Source organism: Rattus rattus, chromosome 16, assembly GCF_011064425.1.
Source record: "Rattus rattus isolate New Zealand chromosome 16, Rrattus_CSIRO_v1, whole genome shotgun sequence".
Lineage (NCBI taxonomy): Eukaryota > Metazoa > Chordata > Mammalia > Rodentia > Muridae > Rattus > Rattus rattus.
Window position 1 is genome coordinate 15315686 of NC_046169.1, and position 24967 is coordinate 15340652.

At 38.9% G+C, this 24967-nt stretch overlaps 1 protein-coding gene across 1 annotated transcript in view; it reads right to left on the minus strand.

Annotated features, from left to right (window-relative positions):
- Window positions 1–9127: 9127 nt before the first annotated feature.
- The window catches only part of LOC116885150 (cytochrome P450 3A9), a 31412-nt gene continuing 15572 nt past the window's right edge, over window positions 9128–24967 (minus strand). Inside the window, exons 9-13 of the mRNA XM_032886357.1 lie at window positions 23119–23185; window positions 19053–19213; window positions 17606–17832; window positions 10769–10931; window positions 9128–9534 (exon numbers count right to left, since the gene is read on the minus strand). Of these exons, the coding sequence (XP_032742248.1) occupies window positions 9439–9534; window positions 10769–10931; window positions 17606–17832; window positions 19053–19213; window positions 23119–23185 (714 nt within the window). The 3' untranslated portion in view covers window positions 9128–9438. The remainder of the gene's footprint in view (window positions 9535–10768; window positions 10932–17605; window positions 17833–19052; window positions 19214–23118; window positions 23186–24967) is intronic.

Sequence of the window (24967 nt, forward strand, 5' to 3'; positions counted from 1 at the left end):
TGTATTTGCTTCTTTTTGTTCTAGAGCTTTTAGGTGTGCTGTCACTGCTGATATATGCTCTCTCCTGTTTCTTTCTGCAGGCACTCAGAGCTATGAGTTTTCCTCTTAGCACAGCTTTCATTGTGTCCCATAAGTTTGCGTATGTTGTACCTTCATTTTCATTAAATTCTAAGAAGTGTATAATTTCTTTCTTTATTTCTTCCTTGACCAGGTTAACATTGAGTAGAGCATTGTTCAACTTCCCTGTATATGTGGGCGTTCTTCCCTTAGTGTTATTGAAGACCAGCTTTAGCCCATGGTCGTCTAATAGGACGCATGGGATTATTTCTATCTTTCTGTATCTGTTGAGGCCTGTTTTATGACCGATTATATGGTCAATTGTGGTGAGAAAAAGGTATATTCTTTTTGTTTTAGAATAGAATGTTCTATAAATATCTGTAAAGTTTCTTTTATGCATGTAGGTGCCCTTGTATTTGGAGCATAGATATTTAGGATTGAGAGTTCATCTTGGTGGAATTTTCCTTTGATGAATATGAAGTTTCCTTCCTTATCTTTTTTGATGATTATTGGTTGAAAATCGATTTTATTCAATATTAGAATGGCTACTCCAGCTTGCTTCGTCAGACCATTTGCTTCTAAAGTTGTTTTCCAGCCTTTTACTCTGAGGTAGTGTCTGCTTTGTCTCTGAGGTGTGTTTTCTGTAGGCAGCAGAATGCAGAGTCCTCATTGCATATCCAGTTTGTTAATCTGTGCCTTTTTATTGGGGAATTGAGCCCATTGATGTTGAAAGATATTAAGGAATAGGGATTGTTGCTTCCTGTTATATTCGTATTTGGATGCGAGATTATGTTTGTGCTTGTCTTCTCTTTGTTTTGTTGCAAAATGATTAGTTTCTTGCTTTTTCTAGGGTATAGCTTGCCTCTTTATGTTGGGCTTTACCATTTATTATCCTTTGTAGGACTGGATTTGTAGAAAGATATTGTGTAAATTTGGTTTTGTCATGGATTATCTTGGTTTCTCCATCTATGTTAATTGAGAGTTTTGCTGGATACAGTAACCTGGGCTGGCATTTGTGCTCTCTTAGGGTTTGTATGACATCTGTCCAGGATCTTCTGGCTTTCCTCTTTGGCCAGGGTTGTGTGCAAGGGTGGGCAGTACTGGAGTTCTCTCCTGCCCTGCAGTTTCAGGAGTGCCCACCTCTCTGGGCGATGAGCCCTCTCTCCCACGGAATTTGGGAGTAGGGACCCCATTTTTAATGGAGTTATTGATTCTCTAGAGTCTAACTTCTTGACTTCTTTGTATATATTGTATATTAGCCCTCTATTGGATGTAGGAATGGTAAAGATATTTTCCCAATCTGTTGGTCGCTGTTTTGTCCTAATGACAGTGCCCTTTGACTTACAGAACCTTTGCAAATTTATCAGGTCCCATTTGTCAATAATTGATCTTAGAGCATAAGCCACTAGGTGTTCTCTTCAGGAAATTTCCCAAGTGACCATGTGTTTAAGGCTCTTCCTCATTTTTCTTCTCTTAATTTGAGGGTATCTTTTTATGTGGAAGTCCTTGATCCAGTTTGACATGATCTTTGTACAGGGTGATAAAAATGGATCAATTTGTATTCTTCTAAATGCTAACCTCCAGTTCAACCAGCACCATTTGTTGAAACTGCTGTCTTTTTCCACTGAATGGTTTTAGCTCCTTTGCCAAAGATCAAGTGACCATAGGTGTGAGGGTTCATTTCTGGGTCTTTAGTTCTATTCCATTGATTTATCTGTCTGTCTCTGTACCAATAACACGGTTTTTAATCACTATTGTTCTGTAATACAACTTGAGGTCGGGGATGGTGACTCCCTCAAAAGTTCTTTCGTTGTTGAGGATAGTTTTCCCTTACTGATTGTATTATTCTTTGCTTGACCTTTTTCCCTTACTGATTTTACTATTCTTTCTTTGCGTTGTGCATTTGGTGTTTTGACTATTATGTGATGGGAGGAATTTCTTTTATGGTCCAATCTATTTGGAGTTCCGTAAGCTTCTTTTATGTTTATGGGCATCTCTTTCTTTGGATTAGGAAATTTTCTTCTATAATTTTGTTGAAGTTATTTACTGGCCCTTTAAGTTGGAAAACTCCAACACAAAGAGAGTAACTACACCCAGGAAAGCACATGAAATTAATCATCTCACAGCAAAAATCAAAAGAAAGGCACACACACACACACAATATCACCTCCAACCCCCCCCCCAAAAAAAGGAACTAACAATCATTGGTCATTAATACCTCTCAACATCAATTGATTCAGTTCACTGATAAAAGACACAGGCTAACAAACTGGATATGTAAACAGGATCTATCATTTCACTGCAGAGAGAGAGAGAGAGAGAGAGAGAGAGAGAGAGAGAGAGAGAGAGAGAGAGAGAGGGAAAGAGAGAGAGAGGCACACGCACACAGAAAACCATAGCAACAAAGATAAAAAACTATCTCAGGGCTGAAAGAAATATTTTCCAATCAAATGGACCCAAAAAACAAGCCCATTCTAATAGCTAATAAAATAGACTTTTAACCAAAAGTAATCAAAAGAGATGGAAAAGGACACCTCATACTCATCAAAGGAAAAATCCACCAGAATGAAGTCTCAATTCTAAACATCTATACTTCAAATGCAAGGGCCTCCACATTTGTAAAAGAATCTTTACTACAACAAATCACACACTGAACTCCATACAATAATAGAGGAGGACTTCAACACCCCACTCTCACCAATGGACTGATTATTGAAACAGAAACTTAACAAAGAAACAATGAAACTAACAGATGTTATGAGCCTCATAGACTTAACAGAGACCTACAAAACCTTTCATCCAAAAACAAAAGAATATACCTTTTTCTCAGCATCTCACAGAACATTCTCCAAAACTGACCATATAATTGATCACAAAGCAATCCTCAACAGATACAAGAAGGTTGAAATAACCCCTTGCATTCTATCAGATCACCACAGATTAAGGCTGGACTTCAATAAAAACAGAAAGAAGAAAAGGCCACCATACTGATGGAAACTGAGCATCTCTGCTCAATGATCACTTTGTCAGGGAAGGTAGAAAGAAAGAAACAAAGAAAGAAAGAGAGAGAGGGAGAGAGAGAGAGAGAGAGAGAGAGAGAGAGAGAGAAAGAAAGAGAGAGAGAGAAAGGAAGGAAGGAAGGAAGAAAGAAAGAAAGAAAGAAAGAAAGAAAGAAAGAAAGAAAGAAAGAAAGGAAGAAAGGAAGAAAGAAAGAAAGAAAGAAAAAAGAGAGGGAGGGAAGAGGGGGAAGAATTTAGGAAGGAGAGAAAAAATGAATGAATTAATGACTTTGCAGAATTCCATGAAAATGAAGGCACAACATACCCAAACATATGGAACACAGTGAGGCCAGTGCTAAGAAGAAAGTTTATGACACTGTGTGCCTTTGTACAGTAATTGGAGAGATCTCTTATTAGCAACTTAACAAACAGCTGAAACAAAGAGAACAAGACAAAGAATCAACAAAACCAAGAGCAGGTTCTTAGATAAAATCAACAAGATAGACAAACCATTAGCCAAACTAACTAAAAGAGACAGAGACAGTATCCAAATTAACAAAATCAGAAATGAAAGGGGAGACAGAACAACAGAAACTGAAGAAATTCCAAAAATCATTAGGTCTTATGTCTAAAGCCTGTACTACACAAAACTGGAAAAGTTAAACAAAACAGATGATTTTCTAAACAGACACCAGCTACCAAAGTTAAATCAAGATCATGTAAAATATCTAAACAGTTTGATAACGCCTAATGGAATAGAAGCAGTCACCAAAAGCCTCCTAAGCAAAAAAGCCCAGGACCAGATGGGTTTAGTGCAGAATTCTATCAGATTTTCGAAGAAGAGCTAATGCCAATAATCCTCAAACAAAGAATTCGCAGCTGAGGAATATCGAATGGCTGAGAAGCACCTAAAGAAATGTTCAACATCCTTAGTCATCAGGGAAATGCAAATTAAAACAACCCTGAGATTCCACCTCACACAAGTCAGAATGGCTAAGATCAAAAACTCACAGGACAGAAGATGCTGGCAAGGATGTAGAGAAAGAGGAACACTCTTCCATTGTTGGTGGGATTGCAAACTGGTACAACCATTCTGGAAATCAGTCTGGAGGTTCCTCAGAAAATTGGACATTGCAATACCTGAGCACCCAACTATACCATTCCAAGGGTATATACACAAAAGATGCTCCAAAATACAACAAAGACACTTGCTTTACTATGTTCATAGCAGCCTTATTTATAATAGCCAGAAGCTAGAAAGAACCCGCATGCCCTTCAAAAGAGGAATGGATACAGAAAATGTGGTACATCTACACAATGGAATATTACTCAGCTATCAAAAACAATGACTTCATGAAAATCATAGGCAAATGGATGGAACTAGAAAATATCATCCTGAGTGAGGTAACCCAATCACAGAAAAACACACATGGTATGCCCTCATTGATAAGTGGCTATTAGCCCAAATGCTTGAATTACCCAAGATGCACAGAACACATGAAATGCAAAAAGGATGACCAAAATGCGGATGCTTCACTCCTTCTTTAAAAGGGGAACAAAAATATCCATAGGAGGATATAGGAAGCCAAAGTTTGGAGCAGAGACTGAAGGAATGGCCATTCAGAATCTGCCCCACATTTGGTATATATATATCCACCAAACTAGATAAGATGGATAAAGCTAAAAAGTGCATGCTGACAAAAACCGGATATAGATCTCTCCTGAGAGATGCAACCAGAACATGTCAAATACAGAGGCGAATGCCAGCAGCAAACCACTGAACTGAGAACAGGACCCCCGTTGGAGGAATTAGAGAAAGGTCTGAAGGAGCTGAAGGGGCTTGCGACCCAGTAAGAACAACAATGCCAACCAACCAGAGCTGCCGGGGACTAAGCCACTACCCAAAGACTATACATGGACTAACCCTGGGCTCCAACTTCATATGTAGCAGTGAATAACCTTGTTGGGGCACCAGTAGAAGGGGAAGCCCTTGGTCCTGCCAAGGTTGAACACCCAGTATAGGGGATTGTTGGTAGAGGGGGAGTTAAGGGGAGGTGGGGAGTGGAACACCCATATAGAAGGGGAGAGGGGAGGTTAGGGGTTGATGGACAGGAAACCGGGAAAGGGAATAACATTTGAAATGTAAATGAGAAATTCCCAATTTAATAAAAATGGAAGGAAAAAATGAACAAGAAATATAAACTCTAAAAAAAAAAATGCAGGGACAAACATGGAGTAGAGATTGAAAGAATGGCCAACCAATAGCTATCCCAACTTCAGACCCATCCCATGGGCAAACACCAACCCCTGACACTATTGATGATATTCCATTATGATTTCAGATAGAAACCTAGCATAACTGTTCTCTAAGAGGCTCTGGATGGAGTCAGAGACCCTTAAAAGAGTTGGGGGAAGCATTGAAGGCCCTGGAGAGAATAGGAACCCCACAGGAAGACCAACAATGTCAACTAACCTGGACCCTTGGGAGCTCTCAGAGACTGAGCCACCAGCCAAAGAGCATACATGGATTAAGGCCAAGGCCGAGGTAGCAGATATGTGACTCAGTCTACACGTGGCAGGACCAAGGGCTTCCCCTTCCACCGGTGCCCCAACAAGGCTATTCACTGCTATATATGAAGTTGGAGCCCAGGGTCCATTCATGTATAGTCTTTGGGTAGTGGCTTAGTCCCCAGCAGTTCTGGAGAGCAAAGGCTCTCCCCTAAAGCTGTAGCCTGACTGTGATATCCATTCCTCAACAGAGCTGCCTCAATGAAGAGAATGTGCCTAACAATGCAGAGACTTGATGTGCCAAAGTGAGGAAATATTCAGGGAGCCCCGCCTTCTCAGAGGATAAGGGGACGGAGGATGGTGGGGGGACTCTGTAAGAGGAAAACCATGAGGAGGGCTTTGGAATGTTTATTCATTAATTAAACACCTCATCTTAACATGAGGTTTCCCCTTGTACCTTTATAACTGCCATTTTCCTATGTGCCACATCTGTCTCCTCTCTATCCCAATGGAGAACTTTGCCCATCTGGGATAAATAGTCCTGACCTCTTTCCCTTGTTTCCTTCCCCTTCTCCTTCATCCTCCATCTCCTGTATTTTTGTCTTATTACATGACCTTTGTCCCTCTGGGGCAAATAATTCTCTGTGCTGAGAACTTGGTCTCAGATTATCTCTATATCTAGCTCCATTTACAGTTTTAGAAGGCAAGAAACATGTATTCATATCCCTATTTATAACATTTTCAACTCACATATATATATTAATACAATATATTGTATTAATGAATGAAAAAATAGTTGACCGATCAACACACTGGGCATCAAGGGTAAAAGACGTGATCTGATTCAGCAAAAGTCCAATGTGCAGAATTCTTCTACTTTTTACTTTGCTCACAAAGAACTGAAGTTACACACCACTGTGAGCTGTCTCATTAATATGCTGGGAACTTCTTTACATGGAAGCCGTAATTAATTTCCCTGTTTAGCTGTCTTTTTGAACAGTCTAGAAAACAAAAAAGTTTACAAAGAGGGAACATGATCTAAACACATTTGTTAGCATAGATTCCATAGAAAACAGACCGCAGAGAAAGTGCTGTGCACATATTAATACATTGTGTGCACACCAGGGAAATTAAAATGTAGGTCAAAATTATTTATATTTCATCACGGGCTTACTAAGAAAATCAGTGAAGCAATTAATCTCCCCTAAGATTAATGAGGTAGCTCAATGGGTAAAGAAGCTTGCCACCAAGCTGGAGGAATTGAGTTCGATCCCCAGGAACCAAGTGGTAGAAATTGAGAACTGGCTGCCACAAGGTCTCCTCTGACTTCTGCATATCCACTGCAATACAAGTCTACCCATGTAAGCACACATACCCATAGAGAGTGGGAAGATAAAGAGACAGACAGAGAGAGAGAGAGACAGACAGAAGCACTAACTCACATGCAAGGTGCACACAAAGTAAATAAATAAAATGTAAGACATTCCTCCCACCATTTTCCTTTTCCTTTTTCTTTTTTTTTTTTTCAGGAGCTCTAGTAGCAGAACACATGTTCTCAATTGCTGTGTGATACTGTTCTGCTATAGTACATGAACAGAACCAGTGGAGTTATATGTGAGTTAGGAAACAGCTGTTTAAGAAAATAAGCACCTATGTCTGTTTCTTCCATAAATAATAGCAAACCAGATGAAAAGTTTGTTCCAGGAGCTATTTTTCCTGAATCGTCTGAGGCTAAATGGCCAAAATGGTATTTATAAGCTCTTACATTCCTACAAACCAGTTGTATTAATAGTTTTCTGTTATTTGTCTTGTAGCTGCAAAAAAAAAAATCTGTACCAAAAAATATTTCACAAGCACATGAAAACAGGTTGGAGTCTTTAAAACAAGGGCCTACTAGTCAGTTTTCTGTTCCTGTGATTAACAAGCCAAGTAAACTTTTAGAAGAGTTTGTTTGGGTTTCTGGTATTTGGTGGATTAGAGTGCATGTGTCAGGGAAACAGAGAAGCACGCTGTAGGAGCAAACACGAAGCACAGTGAGGGAACTGAGAATGATGTGAAGCTTATTCTCTCAAAGTTCACCTGTAGGGCCATACTTCCTCAAGCAAGGCAATAACCACTGCACCTCCTCAAACAGCACCACCAACTGGTAACCACATGTTCAAAAGCCCTTGACCATGGGAGACAGTCTTCCTTCAAACCATTACAGCCTGAGATGAGGACTCTGGTGAGGACTCAAGATGGACTCTTGAGAGGACTCTCGGGAGCATATGTGTGAGAAAAACAAGTCAGGGAAGGAAGGAAAGGCTGATAAAGATGTGAGGCCCCACCCCCTATAATCTACATGGAGCTAGCAATAGTTCACGGAAAGATGTTTTCTTCAGTGGTGTAGCCCACTGGTAGGTATCCCATGTTGCTGTAAATGACCCATTACCTACACTACCTATAAACAACACTAATTACACTCACATGCACACAAAGACATAGGGGCTGGTTAAGAAAAGAGATTAGTGGGACAATGGCAAAGGAGGGTAATGGAGGTAAATACAATCAAAATATGTTAAACATGTACATAAGGTGACATAATGAAAGCCATTATTATGTATAATAAATATGTTCTAATAAATACATAAATAAATTAACTGAACAACAAAAATAACAGGTTCTAGTTGAGTTTATTAACCCATCCTGTTGTACAGCTTTCTTCCTAAAAGTGAGAATATCATTTAGGGGGGAACACATTAAGATTTAGAATCAACTAAGCAGGGCTCATAGGGGCTTATAAGGAGTAAGCTGACATTCAGAGCATCTGCATAAGACTGCACTAGGTCCTCTGCATAAATGTTATGGTTGTTCTTGTGGGGTGTTCTTGTGGGACTGCTAACAGTGGGAGTTGGAGAATCTCTGACTCTTTTGGCTGTTCTTTCCCTCCTTCTGGGCTGCCTCAATCAGCCTTGATATAAGGGCGTGTGCCTAGTCTTTTGTAACTTGTTATGCTGTACTTGGTTGCTATTCCTAGGAGGTCTGTTCTTTTCTAAAGGGAAGAAGAAGAGGACTGGATAAAGCAAGTAAGGTGGAGTAACAGGGAAGAATGTAGAGAGGGAACTGGTCAGGATGTAATGTAAGAGAGAAATGTAAAAAAAAAAAAATCAGAAGTAAATGAACCTTAACCAGATTTAGGATGAAAACAAAGTTCACAAGTCTTATGAAGTTCCTGAAAAATACAAGAGTCCTCAGTTCCCAATTCCCAGGTTACATAAGCAGTAGCAATTTCAGGGACTTCGGGTTTGATCACCCATACATATGTAAGCAACTCCTCACCCATGAACTGTAAGTACGCCTTGAAAGGCAATGGCTCACTAAGCTTGGGTAGAATTATTCCTCTGATCTCTCATTAGTGCCATATCTTAAATAAATAGCTGTTCTTTCACAATGCTCTAGGAAAACTCACTACCACCATGTTTATTGACTTCTCAGCTTAGTACTTCATTGTAGTGTGCTGCAAATAAAAAGATTTGGTAAAAATTCGGTCACTAGCATGAGTATAAAATGCACATTTTCAGTAATACTGGTGATAAAACTAGTAATTGATGTTTATTTATTTTCTCCTCAGAAATCAGAGTATTTGGTGGTAACAATGAAGGTAACATAGGCCATCCCACAAGAACCACGAGTTGAATATATTTATCTTGGATTTATGTCATTACATCCTTATGTTCCACAGAAGACAACTTGCACAGAGGCTGAGAAAGCTCAAAGAACACCCAGAACCCCCCAGGAGTGAACAAAATTACTGCAATCTTCATCTCTGGATTCATTCACAATATGAACTGGTTTCTGGTCCATGTGATACAACACCACTATAGGCCATTCTACATCAAGCTCCATTCACAGACTCATCTCTGGACACAACTTTTAGAAGCAGTGGCTTTTCTGGTTGAAGAAGTCCTTGTTTGCTCAATTTTAAAGGGATCTGTGGCAATTAAGCAAGCACAGAAAGCAATGAATGAAATGACAACGACTACAAACGCAAAGAGGAGACTCACAAACGCCAAAAGTGCACACTTACAAGTGCATAAAAACTACGTTTACTGCCAGGGTCCTTCCTTAGGTGCTATCTACTTTTTGGTGGACAGGGATTCTCACTGGCCTGGAATTTAGAAACTAGGCTGGCTGCTTAGTGAGCCGCAGAGATCTACTGATCTCTGCCTTTGCAGTGCTGGGAGTTGGGATTACAAGTGCACACCAACAACTGGTGGATATTAAGTGGATTGGTTGGTTGGTAGCTGGGTTTATTGTTGGTAGATGGGTTGTTTGGTTGTTTGGTTTGTTGCTTGCTTGCTTGCTTGCTTGCTTGCTTGCTTGCTTGCTTGCTTGCTCCCTTGCTTGCTTACTTGCTTGCTTACTTGCTTGCTTGCTCACTTGCTTGCTTGCTTGCTTGCTTGCTTGCTTGCTTGCTTGCTTGCTTGCTTGCTTGCTTGCTTGCTTGCTTGCTTGCTTGCTTTCGCTTCAAAACACTTACTTGCTTGCTTGTTTGCTTGCTTGCTTGCTTGCTTGCTTGCTTGCTTGCTTGCTTTGTTTGCTTGCTTGCTTGCTTGCTTGCTCACTTTGGGTTTTGCTTGCTTGCCTGCCTGCCTGCTTGCTTTTTTGCTTGCTTGCTTGCTTGCTTTGCTTGCTTGCTTGCTTGCTTGCTTGCTTGCTTGCTTGCTTGCTTGCTTGCTTGCTCGCTTACTTGCTTGCCTGCTTGCTTTGGTTTGCATGGGTTATGGTGATTAAACTCAAGCCTATGTGCTTTCAAGGCAAAAACATTACTGGCTGACCTGTCCTCTAAAGTCCCTTAATTTAGACAAGTTTTCCATTTATTTATTTATTTATTTATTTATTTATTTATTTATTTATTTATTTATTCATTTTACATCCCAATAGCAGTCCACCCCTTCCAGTCACCACCTCACAGAGTTCCTCCTCCTATCTGTCCTCCTTTTCTGCTCTGAGAGGGTGGAGGGTCCCCTGGGTACAAGTTTAGAGAATTTTTATACTTAGGCCTTTTTAAAGCAAAACATACAACTCTAAAATGGAACTACTTAACCTCTGTGATAGGTGTTGCAAAAAATTCCTTAACTCAAAATGCTTTTCTGCAAATCAATGCCCCAGTTTAAAAAGCAAAACTCACATAAAAACATAATTTACTGAAAATTTCCACTCACCTGAGTTTCCTTACAAGGTTGGAAGGAGAAGTTCTGCAGGACTCTGACAAGAGCGACTTTCATGTTCATGAGAGCAAACCTCATGCCAATACAGTTCCTGGGTCCATTCCCAAAGGGCAAGTACATATAAGGATTGATGTTATCCTGATTCTTCTTGCTGAACCTTATGCCACAGGAGTAGATAAAGGCACATTAATGAAGCATTAATGAAGCATAAAACCCACAACAGCCACTTGTTTGATATCTCTTAGATACCTATAAGCAGTAGTAGACAGGACAATTGCGTGGACTGGTTTTGAAAATCCTGGTATGAATACAGTTTCTTGCTTCTATACAATGCAATGTCGCCATTTCCCCGTCCCATATTAATTTCTAATATGCCCTCACCAACATTCTCTTCTTCACAACTTGTGCCTCCCTATTTTCATGTCCATTTTGTATGAGTTGTTCACTGGTGATCACAAATTTTGTGTGTCCATGATGGTGATGGCCATGTTCTAGCTAGAAGACAATATTAGCACACCTCCCCAATTCTTTAGGTCCCACAGTTTTGTTTTTTTTTATTAACTTGAATATTTCTTATATACGTTTCGAGTGTTATTCCCTTTCCCGGTTTCCGGGCAAACATCCCCTTCCCAAAGTATTTTAATACATACCACATGTAAGTGTGATTTCTTTCTTTTTTTTTTTTTTTTTGGTTCCTTTTTTCGGAGCTGGGGACTGAACCCAGGGCCTTGTGCTTCCTAGGCAAGCGCTCTACCACTGAGCTAAATCCCCAACCCCTGGTCCCACAGTTTTTCTATCCTTTCATTCATGGTGTTCCCTGGGACATAGAATGGGTAGTATGCCATAGGAATTATATAAGTCTTCCACTTATTTCCCATGACAGAGATTTTTAGTCATGTTGAGGTGACAAGTTTTCCATTTGCCTACTGTTCAAAAGAACGTTTATCTTTAAAACACGGTCGTTGCACGTAGTGTGATATGTTTGTTCTGTGAAACAAGAAATGAGACCAATTGAAGAAAAGTATGGGATTGGCTGAACTCTGACTCACTGAAGTCAGAGGACAAAGTCGGAGGATTTGGTACCAATACTAAAAATGTTTTCCTAAAATGTTTTCCTTTCTCTCCTCTCTGTTATTCTCTTTTCTCTATTATTCTGTTTTCTATTTTCTTCCTCTTAGTTCTTTCCCATTGACTTCTTTATATCTCTCATTTTGTTCCTTCCAACTTCCAATCTTCCCTTCCTCCACCCTTCTCTTCCTTACCTCTCTTCCTTCTTTCTTTTTTCCTCATCCTTTTCCTTTCTTCCTTCCTTCTTTCCCTTTTTTCTTACTCTTCCCTTGGTAATTTACAAAGATATACAATGCTACTCTAATACAATATAGTCATTAATTTATCTCTCTCTTGGGTATAAAAATCTGAATGGGCAGAAAATTTTTATTTAAACTAGATACATATAAATAATACTTAAGAGAAAAAAATACTACTTTATAGGAAAGTGGCAATTGTAATATGACCATGTATTTTAAGTGTTTTATTCTGATGTATATTAGGGTATTGTAGTTTCAAAAACATAATGAGGGTTGTATGTGAATAAACACCATGCATAGGTGAATGGTTGCTGGTCACATAGAATTCCATTAGAAGTGCTCTAGGTACTGATTTGTTACTTTCTCAAACATTCTCTGTTGTAGAAATTTATCAACATAATGATTTATAAGTGTTTGGAGTAGTCTCTCATGCACAATAAACTCTTGTTATGTGGTTTCATTATTAAGTGAAAGTAACAGAAGTACAGTCAATCATATGGTGTCACAAAAATATAGGAGGTAGAATTGCTGAAACTGGAGGGAACACAGAAGCCACCTGGTCTAGAACTAGAAGACAGAAGAACGGGGTTGGGGATTTAGCTCAGTGGTAGAGCGCTTGCCTAGCAAGCGCAAGGCCCTGGGTTCGGTCCCCAGCTCTGAAAAAAAAAAGACAGAAGAACTTCTTCAGCGTGTGTGTGTGTGTGTGTGGGTGGGTGTGTGGGTGTGTGTGTGTGTGTCCAAATTACACATTGTGATTAACAACATAAGCTACCAGAAATAAAGAGATGCATAGTTAGAAGCAATGACTGTTTAGATCCTGGGCTTTTAAGCTTCCTAGCCTCTGCCCTAAAAACACCATTCTTTATTTTGCTTGCCAAGAAAACAGGTAGACTGTAAAACTGTGACTGAAGCCTGATCTTGGCTCCAGTTTTCCAGAAGAGCCCTCTTGAACTATCTCCAAAGAAGGATGTCTCAGACTTCTAGACAGCAAGAGACATGGCTTTGGAAAAGTCATATAGGGAAAGATAGCTGTCCAGGACAACAGAGGGATTAATGGAAGGACTCATGGTCTCCTCTGTCCTCAATCAAGCTGTTCAATCCAGGCCCTTAGGTGACACCATTTGTGACACTGGAAGACCCAAGAGGCAGTCTAGTCAAAAAGAAAATGTAAATGTTCTTCAAAGGTAATAGGAGCAGCTGAAGGAAGAGCAAGGAAAGTCTAGGAATGAAAAGTCTAATACAGCACCTGAAGCTGAATGGCTCCCACAGCTGTCTGTACCCAAATCCCGAGAAAGAGAAAGCTGGACTCTGAGAACTGCAGACAATCCTGAGAGCTCAGAGGAGACAACTACTTCTGCTTACATTCCTGACCCCCCCCAAAAAACCCTGTCTAATGTACTCTGTGCCTTCTGGTCATAAGAACCTAGGAGTAATTAGAGGCGGGACACTTAGAGTTTCTGCCTGCTCCCAGAGCTGGAAGCCAGTAGCCAGGAGGGTTGACACACCTGATAACAGAGGTAAGACTAACTTTTCTGCTCTGAACAACCCACCTGAAGCCCTCAGGGCACAAACCTAGGAGCAGTCTGGAACAGAACCATTTCAGGTTTTGAATGAACCTGGAACAGACCCTGTGACACAGCTCTCTCTACCCAGATCCCACTGAGAGAAAGTCAGTCTCCAGGAGTGCTGACACACAGGCTTACAGGAGGATCAAGTCTCTGTCAGAAATAGCAAGACAAGCCAACACCAGAGACAAACTGATGTCAAGAGGCAAGCACAGGAACCTAAGCAACAGAAACCAAGACTACTTGGAATCATTAGAGCCCAGTTCTTCCAGCAAAGCAAATACTAAATACCCAAACACAATGGAAAAGCAATATTTGGATTTAAAAATCACATGTCATGATAATTATAAAGGACTTTAAGAAGGACATTAAAAAACCTCCCTTAAAGAAATAGAGGACAACATAGGTAAACAAGTAGAAGTCCTTAAGGTGGAAACACAAAAAATCCTTTAAAGAATTAGAACCAAACAGGTGAAGGAATTAAACAAAACCATGCAGGATTTAAAAGTTGAAATAGAAACAATAAAGAAAGCACAAAGGGAGACAACCCTGTAGATAGAAAACCCAGGAAAGAGATCAGGAGTCATAGAAGCAAGCAACATAAACAGAATACAAGAGATAGAAGAGAGAATCTCAAGGGCAGAAGATACCATAGAAAATATTGAGGTAACCATCACAGAAAATGTAAAATGTAAAAAGCTCCTGACTCAAAACATTAAGGAAATCCAGGACACAGTGAGAATATTAAACCTAAGGATAATAGTTATAGAAGAGAACAAAGATTCCCAACTTAAAGGGCCAGTAAATATCTTCAACAAAATTATAGAAGAAAATATCCCTAACCTAAAAAGAGAGATGCACATAAACATACAAGAAGCCTACAGAACTCCAAATAGATTGCACCAGAAAAGAAATTCCTCCTGTCACATAATAGTCAAAACACCAAATGCACAAAAGAAAGAAAGAATATTAAAAGCAGTAAGGGAAAAAGGTCAAGTAACATGTAAAGGCAGACCTATGAGAATTACACTAGACTTCTTACCAGCGACTGTGAAAGCCAGAAGATCCTGGGCAGATGTCACACAGACCCTAAGAGAATACGAATGCCAGCCCAGGTTACTGTATCCAGCAAAACTTTCAATTAACATAGACAGAGAAACTACGCTATTCTATGACAAAACCAAATTACACAATATCTTTCCACCAATCCAGTACTACAAAGGATAAGAGATGGAAATCTCCAACACAAGGAAAGAAACTACATCCTAGGAAAAGCAAGAAAGTAGTCTTCTTGCAAAAAAACCAAAAGAAGAGAGACACACAAACATAATTACACTTCTAACAACAAAAACAACAGGAAACAACAATCATTATTCCTTAATATCTCTTAACATCAATGGACTCAATTCTCCAATAAAGAGACATAGACTAACAGACTGGATATGTAAAGAGGACTGAGCATTTTGCTGCATACAGGAAACACACTTCAGAGACTAAGACAGACACTACCTCAGAGTAAAAGGCTGGAAAACAAATTGCCAAGCAAATGGTTCCAAGAAACAAGTTGTAGTACCAATTGAAATATCAAATAAAGTCTACTTTCAACCAAAAGTTATCAAAAAGATAACGAAGGACACCTCATATTCATTAAAGGAAAAGTCCATCAAGATGAACTCTTGATCCTGAATATCTATGCTCCAAATGCAAGGGCATATACATATAAAAGAAACCTTACTAAAGCTCAAAGCACACATTGTACATCACACAATAATAGTAGGAGATTTCAACACCTGACTCTCATCAATGGACAGATCATGGAAACAGAAAATAAAGAGAGATAAAGAGAAACTAACAGAAGTTATGAGCCAAGTGGATTTAACAGATATCTATGGACATTTCATCCTAAAACAAAAGAATATACCTTCTTCTCACCACCTCATGGTACCTTCTCCAAAATTGATCATAAAACAGGTCACAAAACAGGCCTCAACAGATACAGAAAAATAGAAATAATCCCATGCATCCTATCAGACCACCACAGACTAAGGCTCGTCTTCAATAACAATAATGACAGAAAGCCCACATACACATGGAAGTTGAACAATGCTCTACTCAATGATAACTTGGTCAAGAAAGAAATAAAGACCTTATAAAATTTAATGAAAATGAAGGCACAATATACCCAAACTTATGAGACACAATGAAAACAGTGCCAAGAGGAAAACTTATAGCTATGAGTATCTCCAAAAAGAAATTGGAGAGAGCATACATTTGCAGCTTGACAACGCACCTAAAAGCTCTAGAACAAAAAGAAACAAATACACCCAGTTGGAGTAGACTGCAGGAAATAATCAAACTCAAGGTGGAAATCAACCAAGTAAGAACAAAAAGACCTATACAAACAAACAACAAAAACAGAATCTAGTCCTTTGAGAAAATCAACAAGATAGATAAACCCTTAGGCAGACTAACTACAGCACAAAGACAGTATATAAATTAACAAAATCAGAAATGAAAAGGGAGACATAACAATAGAATCTGAGGAAATTGAAAGTTCATCAGACAGATGCTACTACAAAAGCCTATACTAAACAAAACTGGAAAAATTTCGATGAAATGTCAATTTCCTAGACAGATATCAGATACCAAAGTTAAATCATGAACAGATAAATGATCTAAACAGTCCCATAACTCCTAAAGAAATAGAAGCAGTTATTAAAAATCTCCCAACCAAAAAAAAAAGCCAATGGTGTTCTTCTATACGATCAAGAATTAACAAATGGGACCCCATAAAATTGCAAAGCTTCTGTAAGGCAAAGGACACTGTCATTAGAACAAAACAGCAACCAACAGATTGAGAAAAGGTCTTTAGCAATCCAACATCCAAGGACTAATATCCAATATATACAAAGAACTCAAGAAGTTTGACTCCAGAGAGCCTATTAAAACTGGGGTACAGAGCCAAACAGAATTCTCAGCTGAGGAATATTGAATGGCTGAGAAGTACCTAAAGAAATGTTCTAAAGTCTTAATCTTAATGGAAATGTCAATCAAAACAACCCTGAGATTCCACCTCACACCAGTCAGAATGTGTAAGATCAAAAACTCAGGTGACAGCAGATGCTGGTGAGGATGTGGAGAAAGAGGAACACTCCTCCATTGTTGGTGGGATTGTAAGCTGCTACAACCACTCTGGAAATAAATCTGGTGATTCCCCAGAAAATTGGACATAGTGTTAACTGAGGATCCAGCTATACCACTCCAAGGGTATACACCCAAAAGATGTTCCAACATGTAACAAAGACACATGCTCCACTGTGTTCATAGCAGCCTTATTTATAATAGCCAGAAGCTGGAAAGAACCCAGATGCCCTTCAACAGAGGAATGGATACAGAAAATGTGGTACATCTACACAATGGAGTACTACTCAGCTATCAAAAACAATGACTTCATAGGCAAATGGATGGAACTGGAATATATCATCCTGAGTGAGGTAACCAATCACAAAAAACACACATGGTATGCACTCACTCCTAAGTGGATATTAGCTCAAAAACTCAAATTACCCAAGATACAATCTACAGATCACAGGAAGCTCAAGAAGGATGACCAAAGTGCAGATGCTTCCCTCCTTCTTAAAGGATAGAGCAAAAATATTGATAGAAGGAGATATGGAGACAAAGTTTGGAGCAGAGACTGAAGGAATGGCCATTTTAGAGCCTGCCATCTGGGGGTCATATATATATATATATATATATATATATATATATATATATATATATATACTTTTGTCTTAAATTTTGAATAGGTAGATGAATGGATAGATAAATGATAACCAGACACACAGACAGACTGTTATTGTTACTTAAGTGCTTAAGTGTCTACAGCACTGGGATACAACACATCATGAGTGGACTGGACTGGATCTGGATAGTTTTTCTTTCCCACATCCTTGTACCTTTCAGGGCGGAATTCCTCAGGCTCTGGCCAGTAATTCGGGTCTTTGTGAAGAGCAAAGGTCGGTATCATCACCACAGTCCCTTTGGGAATGAACACCCCATTGATTTCAACATCTGTCTTACAGACCCTCTCAAGCCTTCCAGCAATTGGGTATAATCTGAGGGTTTCATTCACCACCATATCTAGATACTCCATTTGTAGCAGGGTATCATAGGTGGCATGTGCCTGCAAAGAGACACAGAGATTTTCATAAATTAAGTAAACTAACTTTCATCTGTGGTGAACTAAGTTATTGCACTACCCAAGAAAAGTCGCATTGATGAAGGATCTTAGCATTTAAAAAGTATTTTAGTAACTAACAACCTTCAACCTGATCAATGAATCTTTAATAAATGTAGGATAATTATGAAAAACTAAAAGACTTTATCACAGTCCCAAACCCAGAACCCGAAAACATCAGCCCTTACTATACACTACATTTTCTTTTAATTTGAGTAACCACAACTAACATATCATGATAATTACAGTAAACAAAAATTTAACACACGTGGTTACAATTCCACAGAGGCCAAACATGTGTACTTGAAAATATTATATACAACGTAGAAAGAGAACAAATCCCTAATGTATTTATTTGAAAAATCCTATATGGCTATTCTTTTGGCTATATATAAAGTTTGGAAACATTGATAGGAGAAGATTTTAAATGGTCTGAGGAGATACTGGTCTCTTCTGTATAAAAGGTAACAAAAGACATTTCTACCACCACGGTGCTTAATTTCATCCCTGGTAAAAGTCAAAATAAGAATAGGATCCACTACTCAATCCCATTCTCTGTTGCTATTCCAAGCTGCTGGTTGTTCGTTCAGGACTTGCCTATGGGCTCTGAAGAGAATGATAAGCCAGATAGACCACCCCATAAATGAGGTAAACTCATACCCCCACAGTTCGAACAGAATTATAAAGAACAATGTGGGAAACTTGTGACTATTACTATATGAAGTTTTTGGACAGGCCATAGTATAGGGTTAAGTGTATGACTTGGGGGGTCACCTATGAGTTGAGAGAGATGTGTAGGGCAGCACTAAATCAATCTGCCTACCCTGGCCCAGCCAAGGCCAGTCACACTCAGGCAGCAAACAGTATAATGCGTGACATCAACAGAATGTCTAGACACATGATATGCTCCCACTTCCATATCACTGTGATTTTGTAGATGTTTCTAGGTAGTTTTTCATGACAATCTATCCCAACATTTTTCTATTGTTATTTTCATGAAAAACATCATCCAATGTCTGATTCCCACTCATTTCTCTTTTCAGAAACCTTCTTAAATAAAGGCGGTGAAGGACTCAATGCTTTTTTCTCACTGCATGGGTTAAGTAGCCATTTGTGCCAGTGCTCCTTCTCTTCCCTTCCTCCCTCCCTAGATCGCATCCCCTTACCTTATTGGGGAGAGCTGCATCAATTTCATCCTGCAATTTCTTCTGTATGTCAGGGTGAATGGCCAGCAAATACAAAACAAAGGAAAGAGCACTGCTAGTGGTCTCATAGCCGGCAAAAATAAAGATAACCGACTGGGCCACAATCTCCACATCGGATAATGCTAATGGGAAAGAGAACTCATATTATATTATATTATATTATATTATATTATATTATATTATTATATTATATTTATTATATCATATTATTATTATATTTAATGGGGTTTGTATATGTATGTGTAATGTGTGTGTGTGTGAGTGTGGAAGGAGAGAGACAGAGAGACAGAGAGAGAGAGAGAACAGAGAGAGAGACAGAGAGAGAGAGAGAGAGAGAGAGAACAGAGACAGAGAGAGACAGAGAGAGAGGAGAGAGAACGCCATAACATTCTTGTGGGAGTCAGAAGACAACTTTTAAGAGTGAGTTCTCTTCTTGTAACATTTAGGTCCTAGAGTCTGAACTCAGGTCTTTGGCTTGGCAGCAAGCGCCTTTATCTTACCAATATGGCTTGCTAATATTTCTGGCCCAATTTTAGATACGATTTAAGTAAAGGAGATCAGTATTTGAAAAATTGTTTGGATAAAAAACAATCCAAATAATATTCCAAATCCCTAAAAAGATCATGAAAAAGAAATTCTGAGTCACACTGCAGGGGACTTCATTCTCACACTGGTCTGACAATGGATTGAAATGGAAAAGCCATTTCGTCCGGCTTCCCTAAGGTCTACACTCCTCTTGACCATCTCTGCATTCTGGCATCCTCAAGATCTCCCCACCTGAGAAATTGCAAGAGGAAGCATTTCTGGGTAATGTACATGGTTTCTTCAGGATGCTGTATGGATAACTAGAAATATACCTTGTTTTGTTCAATTTTAACATTGTCTCTTTGTAAGAATTGAAAACATAACTGCTCAATTACTAACAGGCTGGTAACAGCATTTTTTAAACTTTCAGTCTGCTCCAATTTTAATTTTTTGTTAAGTTTTATTTGCATGTGTGTGCATGCATAGGTACACTCATATACATAGTGTATATGTGTAGGACCCAAATGCAGGTGCATGTGGACAGACCCAGAACAGAACTTCTGGTGTCTTCCTTCATCATTCTCTGTACCATTACTTCAGGACAGAGTTTCTTGATGAAGTAAAATCTCATCATTTTAGCTAGTTTGTCTGACCACTGAGCTCTGGGTCCTTCTGTCTTCATTCTCCAATTTTGTGGATATATAGGCACATGTAGCCATGACCTCAAGCTAAGTTTTAGACAGAATAACTTCAATTTTCTTAAAGGAAAATATTATCACCTATTTTACTTAGATGAAGCATCTTTCCCAGGGTGAGGGAAATAGTTCAGTAGGTAAAAGAATTTGTTTTGTAAGCATGGGGGTTTTAGTTTGATTCCTTGGCACCCACATAAAAACCCTGAAATGTTTTGAATGAGTATGCAATAGAAAAGCTTGAGCATACCCATGAACTATACCTGTCTTTAGGAACCTGTGGCAGTAGGACTCAAAGTATGGTGTATGGACCAGTAGCAACAGCTGGGAGGTCCTTGGTAGTCTCAAAAGCACCCTATATCGCCCTGGTCAGAATCTAAATTTTCAAGAGCTATAGTATTTATATGTGTAATCTATTGGACAAACAAGAAATGCCAGTCTTTAAAATTTGCAATTCAGAAATTAGAGGAGCTACAAAGGAAAAGGAATAAACATGGAGAATTGAGTAGTAGGCTGGAGAAATGGTCAGCCTATTAAGAGAGTAGGCTGTTCTTACAAAGGACCTGAGTTCAGTTATGGACAGCTCAAACCACCTGTAACCCCAGCTCCAGGGGATCTGATACCCTCCTCTCACCTCCCAGGCACCTAAATCCATACCTTCTCACAGACATATAGACATACACTGATACAAATAATTCTTGAATTTAAAGGGTAATGACTAACAATATTTTAATAACTTTATCCTCGTTAGAAGAAAGTTCAAGTGGAAGTAACCTCGCCAGCAACTAAACTGTAGTTGTGGGGTGCTGTACCCTGACACTGTAAACTGGAGCTCTGTTCCACAAAACCAAAGATTTTGACTAAAGCTGAACTTGGACCAAGTAGAACTGTCTCTGCGTGTTTGCTCCTTATTTGCATGACTCTTCTTTACAAGACAGGGATGACAACAAAAATTACACGCACGATGACTCATGTTAACTTCTTATAAATTATAAACTACCCAGTCAAGTATAAACTTGCCCACAATCATAAAGTATGAATCACACGCAATGAAACCACATATAATGGCACGCATTGTCCAAGTTCTTTAGAATGGAGACTCTCTCAGAACATTAGCCTGTGCTTCAGACAGTACTCTAGTTAACTCACGGTTCCTCTTACCCCCTTACAATTCACTCAATAAACTATTCTTCCTGTTTGGTCCAAATGGTGAATTCATTCCCTCCTAATTCTGTTCTCATTACCATTGACAGAGAGAGAGAGAGAGAGAGAGAGAGAGAGAGAGAGAGAGAGAGACAGAGACAGAGACAGAGACAGAGACAGAGACAGAGACAGAGACAGAGAGACAGAGACAGAGACAGAGACAGAGACAGACAGACAGAGAGAGACATAGTGAAACAGAGACAGAGACAAAGAGGGAGAATGAATATAGGAGATTATATCATTGAATGTGGATACAGAAATGATTCTTCCAATCTCATAGCCCACATAAATATCAGATAGGCACAGAGGCCTTTCGTGTAATTCCAGCCTTAGAAGGCAGAGATAGATAATTACAAAAACAAGCTGGCTAGTGAGAATAGTCAAATCTGTTAATTCTTGAGCTTTGTTGAGAGACCCTTCCAGGATTAGGATAGAAGAACAATCAAGTGTGATCCCTGACATCAACCCTGGGCCTCCATAAACATGCACACATCTGTGGGCCTATATACCAGCAAACATGTATACACACATTCATATCATACACATACACAGACAACAAATATACACATGCACGCACATACAACACACATGTAAAAAATTTTAAACAGATGTTTTTCTATGTTCCATAGAATCATACTTCACTTTCATAATTCTGTTCACAGAAAGAATTCTAAGTCCAAAGGAGAATAATTACATCTAGGTCCCATGTCCCACATTGGGAGTTGAAATTTCATTTCACACTGAAATTGGAAAGTTTGAACATATCTGATATGAGACCTATATGGAGAAATTAAGCAGAAACCAGAAATACCTTGCAACAAAAAGAAGGAAGATGATTTATAAAGATGGGAAAATGACACAGGGTGGGAATATATAAAAGTCTATATATATTCAGCTGAAATTGGCTATATGCTTATAATTTCTCTAACCCTTGTTAACTACTTGTGAAGTGAAACCAAAAAAGAGGGCAGCTTGTCCCTTTCTTACATGGAACATAACTCAAAGCTTCATGGGACATAATGGAGTTAGAAAGCCATCTTGCTTCAACTATCACAGAAATGGTTTCCTCAAAAGCCATCCATGATGGAAAATGAGTAGGTGAAAAATTGTGAAGAGGAGTAGATATGTGCTTAGTACAAAGTCTTTCTCCACACATTCCTTATCAACTAGACCAAAAAAAACAAACAAAGCTTGACTGTAAATCCAGTGCTGGGTAGACTTGCACCCTGCATTTCCAGTGGCCATCACCACTGTGTGTCTGTGCCTACTCACTGGATATCTAGATGCAAATCTTCAGGCACAGCTTCTGACCCAGTGGGTCTAGATGAAGCTGAGATGGTATTTGTTCTGTGGTACAAGATCCAGAGACCTCTGATGACCTACAGGCCTGAAGCACATGCCCCTCAGGCTTTGAACACAGTAATAATCCTGTGCTTCTATAAAGTTCTTCTGCTGCTGCTGAATATACTGTCTACATCTATGGTTTGGGTTAGATTTGGTTGCAAAAGTTGTAATTGTTTGTTTTCAATTTGGAGACATAGTGATCTACTTGAAAAGCCTCCTGCATATTTCTAGAACAAACTCCCATCACTAACATCCTTGTTTACCTTTATGAGAGTCTTTGATTTTGGAATTCTGGGAGTTTATCATCAGCTGAAGAAAGTCCGTTCTTTGCTGCAAAAAAAAAAAAAAAAACAATTTTGAGAGATGCAAGGTTAGCTGAGAGGTCAGAGTGACTCACAAGTTCAGAACAAGCAACCATTCTGAGAACAATCCTTATTTAAAGTCCAAAAGTCTAGCTAGAGTTCCCAAAGTCAAAGATAAACAAAAATATACATAGGTACATTTTGAGGAACAGAACGATTTCCTGAGTGAACATTGGCTGTGTGTCCCAAGACTTTGGTCCTTCCTACCCTTGATAGAACCTGAGTTCTCTGGATTCTGAACATTCTTAGTTAGCCCCTTCTCTTCACATGTATGCTTACACAGGAAGAAGTGGGCTTCAATCTTGTATCCTTCAATCTCAGTCTCAAACCATTGTCCTTATAGATGACATTCATCCTATTTCCAGATCCCATAAGTAGTTTGGGGGAGAATATCTTTAAATGTCCTACCCACCAAGCAAGAATGCTCAGCAATAGTGGGGGTACCCAGTCTTGCTCCCCTTCCTTACTCCCTAGTCTGTTTGTATGGAGCAAAGCCTGACTACCAAGACAAGCACTATGCCACTCCAGGTCAGGAGGGGCTCTAACTTAATCCAGACCAGCCAGATGTATCAGCATATGCCTATAATCACAACTCTAAAAGCATAGTAACTTAGAGAAGCAAACCTAGGCTCCATAGCAAGACTGTGTCTCAAAACAATAAAAATTACAAATAAAGCAGACTACACTGGGACAGGTAGGAAAAAATGACTTTGCTGAAAGTGTGTAAAATGATAAACTTGGAAATGAAATGATTTCTCGACATCGTGAGGTCCAGGGAATTAAAGTATCAGAAAAGAGATGTTTAAACAAAATCATTGTCCTTTTACAAAGGGAAGTGGTGAATTTTGTCTATTTTTTTTAAATTTACATTTACCGATATATTTTTGAAATGTGCATGACAACTGAATGAACTGAAAATTTGATACATGTGTATACTAAATGTTGCTTGAATCAGGTTAAACATATTTTTCTCAACATCCATTAAGTCATTCATGATAAGAACTTTCAAAGTCCATTTCTCTGTAGCTTTTGGAATGTTTTAAATGGATTTAAAAAGTGTTGGAGTACCAATGTCTCTCACACAAGCTTATGCCTTTATATGACTATCAGGAAGACTGATGGGTCACATGGGAGTTCTATTTTTAACATTTTGCTCATCTTTTCCCTCTGGAATAAACTAAGATCACAGAAGACTTAATCCTTGATAAAATAAGCCATTAATAATGGTTGCCTGTTAGGAGGATCTCCTGATCCAACATCAAAATCATAAACCCTGTTCTCAATATGAACTCTAGAATAAGATTAAGTGATACAAAGGGCAACTTGGACCAATGTTCAAGGATGACACATTTGCTAATCATGTGCAAGGGTCTTAGTTTTATCCCCAGCACTGAGAAAATAATAAACTTTAATTTTTGACATAGAGTCATAGAGTTTTCATAATACTCCCCATAAATTGTATGCAAGAAATCTCTTTTTTCTGTCATATGGTAAAGTTCTTGCCTTAAAAATATTTATTTCATGTCAGGCATATCATTTAATTGTAAATGCTTTTTTTGGCTCATTTTATTTCTCAATTCCCAATCTCTATAATCTTCATTCTTTTTAGAATATCCAAATTTCCTATCCTTAAACTGCACTCCTCCATCTAACTTTTAAAAATACAGAGGAAGCGTGTGTGTGTGTGTGTGTGTGTGTGTGTGTGTGTGTGTGTGTGTGTGTGGTGTGTGTGTGTGTGTGTGTGTGTGTG